Source organism: Hyalella azteca, unplaced genomic scaffold, assembly GCF_000764305.2.
Source record: "Hyalella azteca isolate HAZT.00-mixed unplaced genomic scaffold, Hazt_2.0.2 contig17485, whole genome shotgun sequence".
Lineage (NCBI taxonomy): Eukaryota > Metazoa > Arthropoda > Malacostraca > Amphipoda > Hyalellidae > Hyalella > Hyalella azteca.
The window spans coordinates 42,663-60,641 of NW_025947267.1; the positions used below are offsets into that span (position 1 = coordinate 42,663).

A 17,979-nucleotide genomic window follows, 5' to 3' on the forward strand; every position below is an offset into this window, starting at 1 on the left:
CATTTTTATCAACAGTAAGTTAGCTTATGCAATACATACCCCGTAAACAGTAATGCCATTCGCAAAAACCGAATATATAGCTTGAGAAATACATACCTGATCAACCATCTTACGCAGCAGTTAGAATAGAATAGAAGGTTTCATTGAAGACCAGAGAATCAGTTTTATTCGCAATTTTCTTATTAGTTTTTTCAATATATCGAACAATATTTTTAGTTTGAACTGGCAAATCGAAAATCAGGTTACCGATGGACATTTTTATTTCGTTAACGACGTTTCGAATGTTTCTATCATTCATTATCAAGTTAAAAGGCGCATTGAGTGATGAAATTAGCGTCGNAGCCAAAGGTTAAAAGTAGGAAGCAAAAGGTTGAACAGTTGCTCCTCTGTGGCACGCCATGAGCGGCGCTGAGGTACGTGAAGAGAGCCACGTGCTGCGTGACACGGCAGGACACGTGGCAGAGTACGTGTGCGTGGAGTATCCTGGACACGTGGTCAACGTGGATAAGATGCTCGACACGCTCGGAGGCATCGACACCGTGTCGCACGTGAGTCAATTATTACATCTGCCTTCATATTTTATTATATTCCTTCTCTCCACATTCTTTCTATTTTCCTTATTATTTTCCTTATCTTCAAATGACTTTCAAGATTAAATGACCGTGATTTAAAAGATTAACATAAATTTACGGCAGCAGCCGCAGTTATCTTAATATTTTTAATATATAAGGAAGCATAAAAGAGAATTTAATATCGATACAAGCTGTGTAGGAAATTAAAAATAACTGTTCGAACACAGTTTAAACTTTTCAAGTGAATGGCTAATGCCATTTTACCAATTTTTATGTCTCTTGGGGCAAAATTTGAATTTAAATTAATTGTTGCTGCTCAGTGAGGTATAGTCAGATGGGGTAAGACAGGACCGAAATCACTAACAAGCCTGTAGCATCAATACCAAGAATAACAAAAAACCCTAAACCTATCACAAGGTGTATATATGCAATGGGCTTCTAAGCTACAACTCAGACGTTTTGCATCTAACATAGTTTTCTGTACAGATTAAAAAAAGTGAGCTGGTCCCATCTTACCCCATTGGGGTAAGATGGGACCAGGCATGGGGTAAGACAGGACCAACTGGTTATTCTTATGTTACAAGAGNGAGTGAGCCACCCAAAAAATTCAGCGTTGTGTGAAAATTCAAACACCACTAGGTAAAAAAAATATAACCAGTACTCACTGCAGTGAGTGACAGAGAGCGCATTTTCTCGTCGACGAAAACATGAAGTCACGGACGGACAGACAGACGGACAGACGGACGGATATGCCGAGCATAATAGTGCATTTTTTCATAGATGAGAAAATGCGCTAAAAATCTGAAATCAACGAACTCATGAAATTCAAGAATTTAAAGTTGTTATTCTATTGAATAAAGAAATTAAAGTTGGTCCAACCATAAATGCCCTTCACTCCTCTAGTGCTAGTCTTTACTTCAATAAACTTTCGAACCTGGACCAATCCTATTAAACCCTAACTGAACCTTTATCAATCCTAATAAACACCAACTGCACCTGGACAAATTCTATCAAACCCAAACTGAACCTGGACAAATCCTATTAAACCACAGCTGAACCTGAACCAATCCTGTCTCTTATACACATCTAGATGTGTATAAGAGACAGTCATAGCGCAGTTTTTACTGTAATGCTTTATAATAAATTATAAACAAGCGCTCTATGCACCACACCTTTATTCATCAGCTCATATTTGATCAAGAATTCAAGTCGCTCATGAGCAGGATTATATCCTATAACAAGAACTAATCAGAAGTAATGAACAGAACACATGAGTAATAAATACTTAACGACCCATTAGTTAATTATTCCCCTAGATTGCCCTATATTTCTGGTTAATTATTCCCATAGATAGTATTGATGAATTATTCCCCTAGATTCCCCTATATTACTGGTTAATTATTCCCCTAGATATTATTTATGAATTATTCCCCTAGATTCCCCTATATTACTGGTTAATTATTCCCCTAGATATTATTTATGAATTATTCCCCTAGATTCCCCTATATTATTGATGAATTATTCCTCTATATTATCAATTGTTGGAAAATCCCCGTAGATGTACAGCGACGCCAACCGACGTCTGGAGCTGCGCTTCCGCCCCAGCGACTCCTACTGCAAGCCCGCCTGCTCGACGCGGTCCTGCGCTACCGGTCTACTCGTGCGCGTCACGCGGACCGGTCAGACTTGTGGTGGTGGTGGTGTGGTGGTGGTGGTGGTGTGGTGGTGGTGGTGGTGTGGTGGTGGTGGTGTGGTGGTGGTGAGTGGTGGGGAGCAGTTCAGCTCCCACGGTGGTGGGGCAGTTCAGCTCCCCCGGTGGTGGGGGGCAGTTCAGCTCCCCCGGTGGTGGGGGCAGTTCAGCTCCCCCCGGTGGTGGGGGGCAGTTCAGCTCCCCCGGTGGTGGAGGGCAGTTAGCGCCCCCGGTGGTGGGGGGCAGTTCAGCTCCCGGTGGTGGGGAGCAGTTCAGCTCCCCCGGTGGTGGGGCAGTTCAGCGCCCCCGGTGGTGGGGGGCAGTTCAGCTCCCCCGGTGGTGGAGGCAGTTCAGCTCCCCCGGTGGTGGGGGGCAGTTCAGCTCCCCCGGTGGTGGGGGCAGTTCAGCTCCCCGGTGGCTGGGAGCAGTTCAGCTCCCCCGATACTTTCTACTCATAATTGAAGTTGATCGTACACAAAAGCTGAGTTTACTCATGTAAAATAAATTTTGAAATAGAATAATCTAACCACTGTGAAAAAGTATAGTAACGTTTGTTTTTTCCGCAGTGAAAAAGAAGAAGAAGCAAAGGTCTGAAGCCTCCCACACGTCTCGACACGAAGGCCTCTCTGCGGCGGGTGGCACCGACGTCTCTGGTCCCGCCGGCTCTAAAACTTCTCCCGCCGGCGGGTCGACAGCGGACGAGCTCTGCGTTGTGGAGGAGTCCTACAAGTCCACGCTGCTGGGGGCCGTCCGCACTTCCTACTCCTTCAATAGTGAGTTCATAATCCTACTCCTAAGTCCTACCATAGTGAGTTCATAATCCTACTCCTTCAATAGTGAGTTCATAATCCTACTCCTTCAATAGTGAGTTCATAATCCTACTCCTTCAATAGTGAGTTCATAACCCTACTCCTTCAATAGTGAGTTCATATGAGCGTCCTACTCTCTCAATACTGAGTCCATAAGAGGTTTAAGATATGAATTCTGACCTGAAATCTGCTTTTTGTGATGGGCCTTAGGTTATGGCTTTTCAAAAATTAAAAATGTTCCATTTTTTGCAGCGCTGTGTGATTTCCAGTACCTGCCTCTCGTTCCGGTCCAAGAGATCCAATCCACAACTCCAGCAGGTGACGACGCAGCGTCTGGCGTCTCGGTATCCAAAATTACAAAAGTTGACGTTTCGCCTGACAAATCTCTACATGAGATTCGTGGTACTGGCGCTCGCAAGAGTTCCAAGAGCAACACAACTGCTAATAAAAAATCTCCGGTGCCTAAAGAACTCGTGACCTCAGAGGTCAGCGAGTCCACTGCATGTGAAGCGTCATCACGCAGTCTTCCAGAAGCTAACAGTGACACGTCCTCATGTCGCTCGTTGACTGTGGACTTGAACGCTGTCTCGATTACATCAAACTTGTCCCAAAATGAAAATGTTGATGCCTCCGACTCTGGCGTTGCTCAGTCGACACTACAGAGCGGTGCGTCGGGATCTGATGCTGGATCAGGGTATGCTTATCCTTATGATTGTTTCGTTCCGCAAGATCTGGTGTCTCTGGAGTGGCTGCACGAGAAGCCTCAGTTCCTCTTCCTACCACCTCCTACCTTTACACGCATGGACAACCCACAGGTAACACAACTATTCGGTTTTCGGCTTTTATGATTGATTTTAGCGAGAAACAAGTGATATTTTTTGCTTATGCATATGGTAATGATATTTATATACTAGCTTCAGGCTTGTTCCCGACGTGATTAGGATTAAAGGTGCTATGAAAACGATATTTTTTGATCTGCCCACAATAATATTCCGTGACTCACGCTTACAATCGTCACGTGGACGGTTCAGGCAGGTGCAGGTAGCCGCCTTTTGGTTTTCGTTGCTCACGGATCTGTTGATTTATTGGGTACGGTTTGATGGTGGGAAGTTACAGTAGATGGGTCACCACACAGTCTATTAAAATCCTCTGTCTCATCATGTCTAATTATTAATATAATTTTAATATATCTTGTGAGCGCCACGAACCGGCGCAATCAAGAACTCTGTCGATGCCCAGGCGTGGAATTCACACCACAGCAAATATGCGACTGCTTGACACATATTTACACAACAATATGCGATAAAAAATATGTCGCTTCACATATTTTTTGTCTAATAGTAATTTCCGTACTCAATTCATGCAGGCTTTCTTCTTTCGTGGCGATGAATCTGAAGGCACCACGCGGCCTGCTAGTTTAAGTGGCGCTAAACCAAGCAGTTCTACAGCATCTACAAGCTGTACCAAAACTACAGCCAGCTCTTCTGATACTATACAAGAGACTGCAGACGCTGAGACCCCAGCCGCTGACCCCTCGAACAGCAGCGGCGCTCCTGCAGGGTCTTTAATTACATCTGACGTCGGCAACGTCCAAGCCCATAACGTGATTTACCGCACACGACAGCGACGTACTTTGCCTGGTATTTTTTGTGACTTTGAAACTCCAACGCCCACTGAACCTCTCCCTGAAGCTCTGATGCAGTTTAATACCAAGTTCCGACAGCGTTCAATATCTCCAGTCTTTGAAAAACTGAAGCAACTTTTTGAAGAAAGGCCGATCTGGAGTCGAGCGGGCGTGAGGTGTGCTCTTGGCTATAGCTCGGACAACATCAAATATTTGCTGCCGTGTGTTGGCTATTACTTCATGGCGGGACCTTGGAGGAACCTCTGGGTAAAATTCGGGTACGACCCTCGTCAGAATCCTCAGAGTTTCTTGTTCCAAACATTCAACTATAGACTTAAACAAACCGGTCTCATTAAATCTTTTATTGAAGCCAAGAGAAGCTATTCTTCTTATCTTCTTCCTTACAAGAGTAGTGCTGCCTCCAAGAAAAAAGTTCCAGTTATTCAGTCCAATTTTCTCAGTAACTCGAGCTCGAATGCCAAGAATATCTGCAACAATGTTAGTAACTCCGACTTTTTGATGCCTTTAGAACCAGGCAGCAGAGAATCTAGAGCCTCTTGCAGCGCTGAAGACAGTGGTCTAGCTGACGCTGTCCCGGAGGGAGACGACGAAGATATTTCTGTTGCTGACACCGATGGGGCCGAGAGTTCGTTTGGCTACCTTGAGGAAGACCCTGATGCAGACAACAGCGCGGGTGGTGGTGACGTGCTGCGTGAAGACTGCTACAAGTACAAACCGGGCTGGATCCCGCCCTGCAGACAGATGTTCTACCAGGTGTGTAGTTATTGATTTACGTTAGCAATGAAGGAACTTGCGGCCTATAATTATCAAATCAATGTTAGGGGTGGGTTGGAATAGCTCGTGAAATAAAATATTGTTTATTGTTTAAAATTGCTGATTTTGAAATCGTTTTTGTAACTAGAATGTAACGGATATATTCCGCTTGCTTTTTATGAATAGTTGACGATCTACACCTGCAGAATCAGAATAATCGTGCAATCGTGTAGATCAATATAATTCATATGAAACTTGAATAGAACTATGATAGCTCCCATTATAGCGCCTATACGGATCCCTTCTGTAGTTTGTCTTATAACAATTTTTCGTATCTGGAAATAATTTAGGATATTTATGACTGCCTGGGCAAAAGTGTCTCAGTACAACAATAATAGAAGTATTAAGATCATTCGGTTGCTCCTATCGCAATTCAACTCTCACATTAGTCTTGAAGATATTGCCAAGGCAGCGATATCATCTGTTCGAAAAACTGGGCAACATTTCGAACTGATAATGTAGCCGCTTTCCGGCACATTTTCATAAAATTTCGGTAAATTTTCTTGGTATTTGCTAAGCTTTTATAATTCAAAGTAAGAATGCAGTACCTGTAACTGTGCAGTACATCGACGTGGTGGTGCCAGAGATCCAGGAGGTGCTGGAGCGCAATGTGCTGAAGACTAGCCAGCGTCTGCGCTGTGACGCGCGCTATGGCTGGCTTAGTCGCGACGTAGAGGCAGAGTGTCGTGCCATCATGGGACGACTCATAGACACTGCAGTGCGCCGTGAGTGTTGTACTGCAGTGTGCAGTGAGTGTTGTACTGCAGTGAGTGTTGGTACTGCAGTGTGCAGTGAGTGTTGGTACTGCAGTAGACCTCAAACTTGGTACCGTTGAACTGCATGTTGTTCACTAGGGCCCAGTCATATATTGCAGAGAGGTCTTCTTGTAACCTCTCACTGTCCGTCCTGTCCGTGATGGTCATTAATATCCTGGTGTCGTCCGCGAATGACGATGCAGTGGCGTGGTTCACTGCCGTGAGTGTTGGTACTGCAGTGTGCCGTGAGTGTTGCTACTGCAGTGCGCAGTGAGTGTTGATACTGAAGGTCACGCACCTACAGGCAATTGTTCAGCTTATTATGCTAGTAATTCGAATAGTTTTGTTTTTTTAAGTGAGGTCTGGCGTATTTCTGGCCTCTAGTGTCTGGGAACAAAGTCGTGTATAAATATGTACAGCTTTTATTTATTTAAGAACTCTAGATCAGGAATCTCACGCTATTTATAATTCGATCACTTCCTTGACACTAACGAGATGACCTCATCTTTTAAGCTAATGCTATAAGGCTAGTTATGCTTAGTTATAAATACAAATATTACATGACTTATTTATTTTCTTCTCTAATAAAAATGCAGATTTTTTCTAACGTATTTACGGATTGCAGAGCGCACGGAGCAGGAGCGATCACGGCGCCCGCAATCAAGCAGCAGTGATGTATGAGTTGCTGCTCCATCCTTCACTCAGCAATACATTTATTAAATACGCTCCGCCAAACGAAGTTTTATTTCCAAATTCACCCTGAGTTTTAATATTTAATAATTTTATTTAGTTAATCACTCACCGATTATTGTATTCCAACGAACTTCACTGTCGCGTCCACTATTCAGGTTCAGCCGGAGCTGCTTGAGGCCAGTGATTCCCTGACTGTTTCAGTAATCTACCTACTCCAGTAGGTGATCCACTTCAGTAGATGATCTACATCAGTAGATGATCTACATCAGTAGATGATCCACTGCAGTAGATGACCTGCTTCAGAAGGTGACCTATTTGCTCAGTACTAAGCCAAACGTGACCTCCATAAGTATAGGCCTTGTGTAAACGCTGCAATTTTAAATGGCGCACATGCATTTCAGATGTTAATCATGGTAGAGAAAGCATAGAACTTAAACCTCCATCACCCACTAAAAAGCTTAAGAATCCTTAGGAAATCGTGCCTGTAACTTGTACCACAGCTCCGAGCGTTTCAGTGTGGAGTTGTACTTTCTACGCGCCGTATTAAATAATAATAATAATAATAATAATAATAATAATAGCGGTTTCAGCGTTTATTAGGCCGTAGGCCTGTCGCCGATTCTTAACATCGCAGAACATTCACAGCATTTTGAGGTCTCGAACTCGCAACGCACTGCTACAACTGTCTCTTATACACATCTACTATTTTAAAGCGTGAATANCCAGTAAACAATAATGGTGTTTACCAGTAAACAGTAATGGTGTTTACCAGTAAACAGTGCTGGTGTTTACCAGTAAACAGTAATGGTGTTTACCAGTAAACAGTACTGGTGTTTACCAGTAAACAGTACTGGTGTTTACCAGTAAACAGTAATGGTCGGACGGTCAGCCTACGCAGACGCAGTCCATAATCCTAGTCAGAAATAGCTTTTTTATAATCAGTTCTCGAAGTAGGGTTTAATGACGAACAATTAAGCATGTATCTTGTATTTCTGAGACATAATAATCCTTATAATATCTTTGGCCTTTTGTTCATTTAATAATAAAAGAAAATCCAACAATGGAGTCAAATAATTCGTGATTCATCAACCGTGCATGCACTTCACTGCATCTTTTCATGTCACCAGCGCACTTGCATTCAATTCGTAAGAGACATTTAAAAACATAAGTTAGTCGCATGTAATGGCAGGGCAACGCATGTCATTATCAAAAATCAATATTTAATAAAAGCTAAACATCGACAGCTGACTTAAGACGAAATCAACGTGCCTCGTATTACTGCAATTATTATTAAATTTTATTGGTCGTAGTTCAAGCGAAAGTAGAAATAAGGAAATGCCGAAAAGAATCGCTACAATTTATTTTACCGTCTGGGAAATTTTGACGTTAAGCCGCATAAATAACATTAAGGTTTTTTAAATCTCGGATAATTTCCCACGCTCTTCCATTTCTAAATATGTGATAAAATGTGCAGGAAAATCGAAGTTTTTGAATGGCTTTGAGACCCCGAGAGGAACGCAGCTGCACATCTAATAGTCGTCCAATACAAATATTATATAATATTATCTATATCTTCGAACACCGAGTCTAAATTTATATTATAGAACTTCCTTCAAAAATGAGTGCTTCGTATTAAATTTAACTAGATAATAGGAACTCAACCGATATATACATAGAGATTACTTCAATTAAGAGACACGAGTACCGCGTGGGTTATAAAATCTGGCGGGAATGCATGTCATAAACGAAAGTACTTTGCCGTGATACTGTCGTAAAATTGGCCGTAATACTGTCGTAAAATTCTAGGATCATTAGGAAACTGAAATACCGCAAACATTTTCTGTGTAGCAAAATAAATTCATGCGTTAGGCGCTGACTTGTGATAGGGCGGATGTGAAATAAGGAGAGTGAAGAGTTAGCTGCACTGAGAAATTGTCAAGCCTAGTTAAAAATAAAATTATAATTCATTATACTTTGTAAGCGTAATGGAATTATTTAACGATAATAACAATTTTTTATTTTAAAGACAAGCGCTCCGACTCAAAGGCTGTCTTGCGTTTCATTCAAACATCTAGTAACAAAGTAGGGCGCTTGACTATGTCGGTCGATTAACTTTGACTCGTCCATCATCATCACTGATCACAAACAATGTCTGACTCGTCCATCATCGTCACTCACCACCAACAAACCAACCTTTGGTTAAACTGAACAATCAACCTCTCTTTTCCACTTACTACTAAGTAGCTGCCTAACAAGAACATCACCCTATTGATAAAATACTTTATTTTGTAGCTATACAACCGTTATATATCTGCATGAAAAATTTAAAGGCTTTTTACCTCAAAATCTACGAATAGATTTCTAAACAATGCGTAAGATTTTTATCCGAAGCTAAAGTTGATGAAGAATTTCAGTTTACAACAAATTTAGGAAGTCGCAACTCACTCCTGGTTATTGGACATAGAGCGATAAGTGTTAAATATTATGGGTTCCCAAACATTAGAACTGTTATGTTGCTCGGATATTAATAAGTAATTCGAGGATATCATGGATTAGCTGAACACCAATGACTAAATTAGCTGCACACAAATGACTGACTAGCCTCCAAGCTGCTACCTCGTCTTGAAAGATTTTGCTTTGCGCTTTAGCAAACAAAAAAAAAAAAAAATACCGCCGTAAGCAAGGATACGGTTGGTCGACACAAAATCGCCGGATGTGTCAATTATCGCCGGATGTGTCAGTGTGTCGCAAGCAAAAACAAAAGTTGGATGACCAGGCTGGGTGACGGCAAAAGAATTGACATGAACTTTCGGTTCCATGAGGTGGTGAAAGTGACGTTTTATTTTGGTGCTGAAAAGCTGAAGCTCGTAGTGCCTGAAAGCAAGAAATTTTTCATAAATCTTTCAACAAATTTAAAGGAACATATTTTATATAGGTTACATGGTACTTTTGAAGCATAGCTTCATTTTTAAAGTTCTAAACTAAATGCAATAGAATCATATTTTAACAAATTACGTTCATTTTGTGATAAAAATATATTTGGATGAATATAAATAAAATAATTGAATATTTTCATGTTCTAGCTTCATTAAAACGCCAGAAAAGTAGTTTATCTGCTTAAGCCAACTCGGGTTGTCACCACCAAACATGGCGCTCACTCACGATTGTCTGCTCCATTACCGAATTTTATGACATTGTATGCCTCATGTATTTACCACTTCATTTAGAAACTATAAAGAAATCATCCCTTTTTGTACACAAATCGTCCTCGGATACTAAAAATAATTAATCTCAATTATCATTTCATCTGTGAACTCATTTAGTTACTCCGAGCACTTTTGTAATTATAGATACCACTCATTTAGAAGCACATAGTAATAATATTAACGTGATATCAGCCTCGATTAGGCCGTTAAACCTGACGCTGATTTTGAACATCGCACAATTTTCACAGCATTTTGCGAGTCTCAAACCTACAACTCATTGTTCCAGAATTAGTATTCCAGTCTAAACTGCAACCACTGGGTAAACCTGCATATGCTAATATTATTTTTGGCAATAACCCACCATTGGTTGCTGGGTCTGAAGAGAAGTTATAGCGACATGAGTTAACCCGTCTTGGAGTGCAGGCGGTTCGCCATCGCCTGATGAGCCTCGACGTCGGCTAGCAAATCCGCCGCGCAGGCCGTGAACGCGGGGGTTGTGAAGCACTGGCTCCTGAACACATCAAACATGAACTCGTTAATTCGATGGGAAACTATCAAGAGATTTACTATTTTTTCAATGGGAAAGCATGACAAGCAAGAAAATTGAATTAACGCATCTTGTGTCGACAGTGTGAGGATGCTTCATCGAAGGGCAGTATGCCGACGCCTGAAATTTATCTAGAATTTTCCGGTATCCTGCTTGTATCTTATGTTATTCAGTTGCCATCAAAATAACCATCATCACTGCGGAGCTATAGTAAATGAAAAAGCAAGAACCTAGCTGAAACTATTCTTATAATTCATGTATCAATCATGTTAACATGATTTCAGTCGAAAGTGACAGCACCCTCGCAATAATTAATTAAATTGAATGCTTTTGGTTCTCCAGGTGCGACCAAATTAATTTATTGAATTGGGTAATAGAGAATGCGAATTCTAATTGAAAGTTCATGAGAAAATTCATCAAAAATCACGAAGTTGAAATCCAAGTGCATGGTCAGTCCCTCGTCGCAGTAGAGGTAGGACCACTAGCCTGGTGAATTCCGCGTCTAAGTAGAGGTAGGAACACTTACTTGCAGCGCCTGGTGAATTCCTCGTCGTAGTAGAGGTAGGAACACTTACTTGCAGCGCCTGGTGAATTCCTCATCGTAGTAGAGGTAGAAGCAGTCTTCACACACTTGGTTTAGCCTCTTGTAGGCACCAGCGTCGTACGTGCCTAGGCACGCCGGATCAAGCGACGTTACCGGCATGCGTTTCTCAGGCATTGACGGATAGAAGGGTAACTCATTCATTGTCCTCTCGCGCTCTGAAATACTGCGAGACTCTACTCCTTGTTGATTCAAGAATATCGTCAGCAAACACATTGCTATGATCAGATTTTTAAAGAAAGAAACTACCAGGTTATTCATACTTATGGTGTGAAAGAGGCGACTTGATAAGTGAAAAATATCTAGACAGTTTAAAATACTTTTAATGAGGCTGAGGCCTTTCTGTCTGGGCGGGAAGAAAAATAGTGTGTGATAATTAGTTGATCCTCAAGACATGACAACGCAAGAACGAACAATGATGCGGCTCTATTACGAAGCTTATGGTCGCGTCAATGCGAGATCTGTATTTCGTTATTACACGTCAATGTGGCGAATGGCTGCCGGAAATGACTGCTATCAATCATAGTGCAGCATCCGGATAGCACAATGCAAACAAACTGTATGACATCAATTATCGACCGTCAATAAACGAATTTGAACTCATTTAAATGATTTCTGAACATATCCTATTTGAAGTCTCCAATGGGACGAATATGAGAATAACGCTCCGTCCTCCAGCAGCGAGGCAAAACTAGCAACATAGCAACTAAACGACATCCGGCATAGCCGGTCATCATCTAAATTGATGATGATTGCGTGCCACATTCCAATCAAACTACCAAATATGTCGCTCAGGATCTCGTCATATCCACAACGATTATTCCAACACCTCAGCAATGTTCTAACTGTAATTGAATTAATTTTACATTTTCCTTACTGGCGCCTGGGCGAGCGTAAGTCACTGGGTGTTTTTAAATGGATGTAATTTATCCAATTCTATTATAGTAATTGGATCAAGCAGGAAATATTAACTCTTCATATTGTAGCGGGAAACTACTACATTTACACACTTTGAGGTCTCTGCCAGCGGGCCCTGCGGTTCGTGGAAGGTTGAAACGACTAAGGACGAAGTCAGGAGAATTTTTACTCGAGAGATTTGCAGAAATGACTTGAAAAAGCAAAATCCAATAACATATGAAGGGTACATTTGACGAAAATCTTTATGGGTACATCAATGGGTATGAAGAACTGGCTCCCTACTAGCGACAGACTACATCCGACGACAGTTAGTCTAGCACATTTTTCTCTGCAGTCACCTGTCGAGTAGTGCGGCGGCTTCAAATCTAGTACACAAAGCGGGACTAATATCTGGCCCGCTACAATATCGACTGTTTTAATTGTTTTTTTTGTCTTCTGCGTGTTGTGATGAGAAAAATTACGCACAAAACAATAATTGCAACCCCGTATTTTAGACGCATAACTCATAAAAAGTTAAACTATGCTTCACTTATAGATTGATATTAAGCAATTATATAATCGAAGAAGATAAGTAAAACAAATTGCAGATATAAATAATAATATTTTATGATTTTATTCAAGTGCCTTTACTTGATTAGGATTTTAAATTTGTAGAAACTTCAAGCAAATCCTAAATCTGACACTACATTAGAAACTTGATCGGTTAGTTGCATCGGTGTTGCTCAGTTATTAACCTGCCATGCCGGAGATGGCATATGGTCTGGAACTCCCGCCCTGGTAACAGGTTCCCCGCCCTCAAGTCTGCAAACGCTGATGTTTGTTTAATTAAGCGCCTCAGGGTTTCGAGGAATTTTTTCGTCAGGATATTTTTTTTGTTTGTTTTCCTGGCGAGGCTTGCGTGAATGCGCCACAAAATGACAGGATGGGCGGCTGGAACGTCAATAGGTTTTAATGTTTAAGGACAGGGGGAGGGGGGGGGGGTTTGGGCTAAGTCCACAGGAGCTGTACAGGATATGAGCAATCGTTTAATTTCAGTAGTACAGTACGACAAACACTGGAAGGCTGTGTATTTATTGTATATTCAGGGTAGATATGGAATTTTTAGGCATTTTTTTGTAGAAATAAGTATGAATTTCACTACATGAGTATAAAATTATCAATGGGGCTTAAGAATATTTAGGGGGGCAAAGCCCCGTAAAATTTTGCCTGCCCGGGAATGTTAACTAAAAGTAGGACCAGAGCGGACAACATAAACTTTCTGTTAACTGAATCGACTGGCTAAGTCATTTCCCTACTCGACGTTGCGATTTTCCTCCTTCACGCCGCGACTGCCAGGCTGGACGTTTCCTTCTGTTACTAGGAACTTTGATTTACGGGAATATTTGAAATCGAATAATTGAAAAATACGTAATAATTAACTTTGTTTTCCGAATTCGAATGATAGGAACGTTTGTGTCTCAATTGTGACATTGGATGAAAAATAATATAAACACGTTACTTGGCTGTCCGGTTTCGAATGAAGAGAACGTTTGTGGCCGAATTGTGTTCATAGATAAAAAAAATTTCAACAAGTTATTGATTTATTAATTTTGAATGAGAGTACCGTTTGTGCTTGAATTAAGATAATGGATGAAATTTGAATTGAATGAACATACAATCAAAGATTTTAAAAATTCAAAATTCAATTCACTTTAGTTCGACATTAAAACATTTTGCTCGCACTTTGTGATTACGATTGATAAGTCTGGATGCAACCTTTGCTTGTCATTTGCTTCACTAGTGACACTGCTCAAATGTTATTGCCACTATGTCGAGTTTAAAATTCATACAGTAAAAGTTGGCGGTAAGTTAATAGGATGATAAATAGAGCTAACGCACCAAATAATTATTAATGTTCCTAGGTTCCTACATGGGGCCATTATACTTTCAAAACTCGCTAAGTGAACGTAAGTACTTACGCTCCATTTTCTTGTCCATGATTAGGGGATTTGGCTTGAAAGGTCGTCGTTGATTGGCAGATGAACTTACGATCTTTTAATTAATTTTGAAAGTATAGGCGCTGATGTCGCTGCTGCATGACATGAAGCATTTCGGCGTACAACAGAACAGACTCGGTGAAAGTTGCTGTTAATTGTTGCTGCCTTGCAGTGATTGTCGGCACAGGATGACCGAGCGGAATAGAAATTTTAAATTGATTTCGAAACTCCGACAGCGGTCGTTATAAAGAAGAAATTACGTACATATTATTGAACGAAATTCATAGATTGAATAGTTCTCGATATTATGCAGTGATCACAACTATAACAATTAATCATATTGATTGGTATTTAATATGAATGAAAATTGATGTGAATGATATGGTGGTGACTTGAATGATATGGTGTAATGATAACTTCAGGATACTCAATGTTATGTCAAGAGGAGCGCCGTAGTGCAGAACTAATCCATTGCATTTGATTTTGTTCACGTCTTGGACATAGCAGATGCATTTAAGCGCAAACATTATATATATACCCTTGATTCTTTATCAAAAATCAATTACGGATCGAAAAATGAGTTGTTCCCACATAACATCCCTGTAATTCAACAACAATTGGTGTTTAGAAATCGTGTGTATTAATTCTAATCTTTTATTATATAGAAGCTCGGAGAACGGAATTTCATGGACAGCTAGCATTCCTTGATCGAGAAATAAAGATTTAATGCAGAATTAATGCGCATGATAGCACTTGAAAAAGAAATGGATTTCGAAAGAAGTGAGGGGATTTAGTGACCTTTTTGTCGCGGGTGCCTTGAGCGCTGAAGGGACCAGCAGCAGACGTCGCGACATTTCTATTTAAAAAAAAGTTAAGAGATCGTAAGTTCATCAGCCAATCATTGACGGCCTTTCAAGCAAAATCTATCAATCGTAGACAAGAAAATAGAGCGTAAATACTTACGTTCACTTAGCGAGTTTTGAAGGTATTGCTCCTTTAGTGCCGAGGGCTCGCGAGGTGACGTCAACTTTTGCATCGTCAGTCGAAAGTTCGTCATGCCGGACATTAATAGATCTCGACTGCATATGTCTACGCTAAGTATAGGAATATTTTAAATCTTGCGGTAAAGTAAGTGAAAAAATTAAAATGACAAACATAATCAAGTATTGAGTGTAATTCAAGAATTAGCCCCCAATTAATTGCCAGTCCTCACGTACAGCAGTCGGACGCAGAGAAATAACGGGTTTTGCTGAAGGATATTACGGATAGAAATTGTTGTATGCTTAACTATGACATCTTGGACATAGTTAAGCAGAGAAAAGTCGACTGAACTGATTAAATGACTTTTAGTAGGGTACAGTTTTGGTATTGCGTCTCCTGACATTATTTTATACTGATGACTAGAAGGCCAAACATTCTCTAATATAGGCTCACAGATTTACTTAATTGTGTCATAAAATGATTGATCAAGGATAAATGATTAAATCAAAAGAAAATCTGACGAAATTCGAATAAAGATTGACAAAGAGAAATTAGAACACTGAATCAGAGTTGGCAATAAAGAAGAGCAGAAATGATGAAAAGATAATAGTACTCTAAAAATGATGTAATCTGTAGATTGCATCCACTGTGGAACAAACAAATCTGATACAACGTATTCATGACGCTCTCAAATGCATTGCCGGTAGCCGGCGCTCGAGTATCAATGGCACATGCAATTTCCTGTAGCCTGCATTCATTCGTGGTTTACTAAACCATAAATGACGACCGGTTGCTAGAGCTGTGTGCTTGTAAGCGTATCCATATTGTTGGCATAATGGCATAAGTTCAAAATTTGGATAAAATTTTAGCCAGAAATGTGCGTGAAGGGCGTGGATAATACTTTATAATCCGAATCGAAAAAAAACAAGCTACTTTTCACTCATTGACCTCTTAAATTTAAACTTTTCTCTAGCAACACTTGGGCGTCAGGTTCGCTGGAGTTTTCAGAAGTTGTGCGCCCTGCAGTATGTCGGCGCCAGTGAGTCATCACACGTCGGGGGCGCGGCTGTCGGTAACAAGACACGAGCTCTGCAGAGTTTGTACGTCAAAACAAACGCGATTGAATAATTACGAAGTCAGAACGCGTGTTCGGTGTAATGTTTCGTAAAGAGGAACGCCCGCCACCGCAAACCGACGGACTGCAACAAACGGTGCGGTTTGCTTGTTTGTGCACATACAACGTAAAAAACTACATCGGATTGCATGTTCGTGCGCATACAACGTAGAAATCTATAGCGGTTTGCATGTTTGTGCGCATACAACGTAAAAAACTATAGCGGTTTGCATGTTTGTGCGCATACAACGTAAAAAACTATAGCAGTTTGCTTGTTCGTGCACGTACAGCGTAAAAAATACACGAATAAACTTCAGAATCCCTTCATCCCGTTCATGTCTTAAGTAATCAGAATTTGTTTGCTGGAAACGATTGAAACATTTATTAAAAATTCATTGCATATTTTTCTGTATGCTGGAAAACTCCCTTGCTATAAACATGGCACACCTGCGCAAACACTAATCTTGCGGAGTGCTGTGAATGGTTGGGGAAATGAAATTAATCTCAATTGCTCAGGTTTATCAAATTAATTTAGAGTTTGAAGTGCTAGGAATGGTAGGCGAATTGCTGAGAATTTCATTTGCTTTAGGATCTCCCGTTGGATTATTTTATAGTAAACTAGGTCGACTTCGCGGCACAGAAGTATGACATTTACTGTATACCGTAATGTTTATTTAGAATAGAATAGAATAGAAGTGTCGGCACTGAAGAAATAGGCCCATGGCCTGTTGCCGATTCTTGAATTTGTCGTGACTTGATTCACAAGGGATCCGGCCTTTAGAACCCGATCTTTCCATAGCTGACGATTGATTGAGATAGCTGCTGGACTTATTGCCTGGTCCGTAATTTGCTAGCGTAATTCTTTTTTGCTATCTATTAGTTTATATTTTCTCTTTTTCAAATAATAATAAATGTTGAGAAAGTAAAAACAAGTTCATGTATTTTATCACTCAAAATTACAAATGTTACTCGTGTTTACCTACAGTTTACCTTGAGGTGGACAAGTTGAATGTTATGTTCAAGTTGATCCATGCATAATGTGCAAAGTGGACGTTCAAAAATAATATATCATCAGCAGTCTTGTCAAGGTAATTCCTGATCAAAGTTGACTACCAAATTACTTTTAACCTCTTGGAAGCCATTAAATATCGTCCCATCGAACTAATTTGTTGTGACAACAAGACTCGGTCCCCCTTGTTGGATCAATTTCAGCCTCCCTGTCGGGGAAAGTTTTTAGCTGCTTGCACTTGCCTTCATTAACGAAGAGTAACTCCAATTCTCTGCCTCATTATGTTGATGCCGAAATTTCTCCAAAAATCCCACTAATATAAAATGCGATAGGATTCGCGACACGCGTGCATAGTGAGAGAAGATGATGCATGAAGAATAAGAGCTTATTATACATGCAAATTACCGTAGCAATGCAACGCTGTACTCGAATAATTAGATTTATACATTTTATACAACCTATGCATTGGAACTTCAGCATCAAAATCCATGGACGAGAAAGAAGTACGAAGTAACTAATATCCTAATCAGTATGATACAGTCACTTTCACAAGCACGGCTTTTTGTTAAATCATGTCAAGGCTCAGGCGCGGCAGCGAGCGCTGCTTCAATGACACTTCGCTCGTTCACGTCGCACGCTCGACTGTGCAG

At 40.6% G+C, this 17,979-nt stretch overlaps 1 protein-coding gene and 1 long non-coding RNA gene across 2 annotated transcripts; one reads left to right on the forward strand and one right to left on the reverse strand.

Annotated features, from left to right (window-relative positions):
- The first annotated feature begins 365 nt into the window (after nt 1-365).
- LOC108681288 lies at nt 366-7,019 on the forward strand. The gene is made up of 7 exons (XM_018170307.2): nt 366-548; nt 2,131-2,251; nt 2,829-3,035; nt 3,324-3,886; nt 4,438-5,469; nt 6,092-6,254; nt 6,910-7,019. Exons 1-7 carry the CDS (start codon nt 399-401, stop codon nt 6,963-6,965), a joined length of 2,292 nt encoding a protein of 763 aa, XP_018025796.1. The 5' UTR covers nt 366-398; the 3' UTR covers nt 6,966-7,019.
- A 929-nt stretch (nt 7,020-7,948) lies between these two features.
- On the reverse strand, nt 7,949-11,676 carry LOC108681287. The gene is made up of 3 exons (XR_001931484.2): nt 11,306-11,676; nt 10,545-10,694; nt 7,949-9,851 (listed from the first exon to the last, which is right to left on the reverse strand). It is a non-coding gene; the product is annotated as an uncharacterized LOC108681287 (long non-coding RNA).
- Between the last annotated feature and the right edge of the window lie 6,303 nt (nt 11,677-17,979).

Bases quoted from the DNA above. Each gene is read 5' to 3' on its own strand.
- LOC108681288 (XM_018170307.2), top strand. From the start codon at position 399: ATGAGCGGCGCTGAGGTACGTGAAGAGAGCCACGTGCTGCGTGACACG. The intron at 549-2,130 runs GTGAGTCAATTA...AAATCCCCGTAG, and splicing joins GCATCGACACCGTGTCGCAC to ATGTACAGCGACGCCAACCG. The intron at 6,255-6,909 runs GTGAGTGTTGTA...TACGGATTGCAG, and splicing joins CATAGACACTGCAGTGCGCC to AGCGCACGGAGCAGGAGCGA.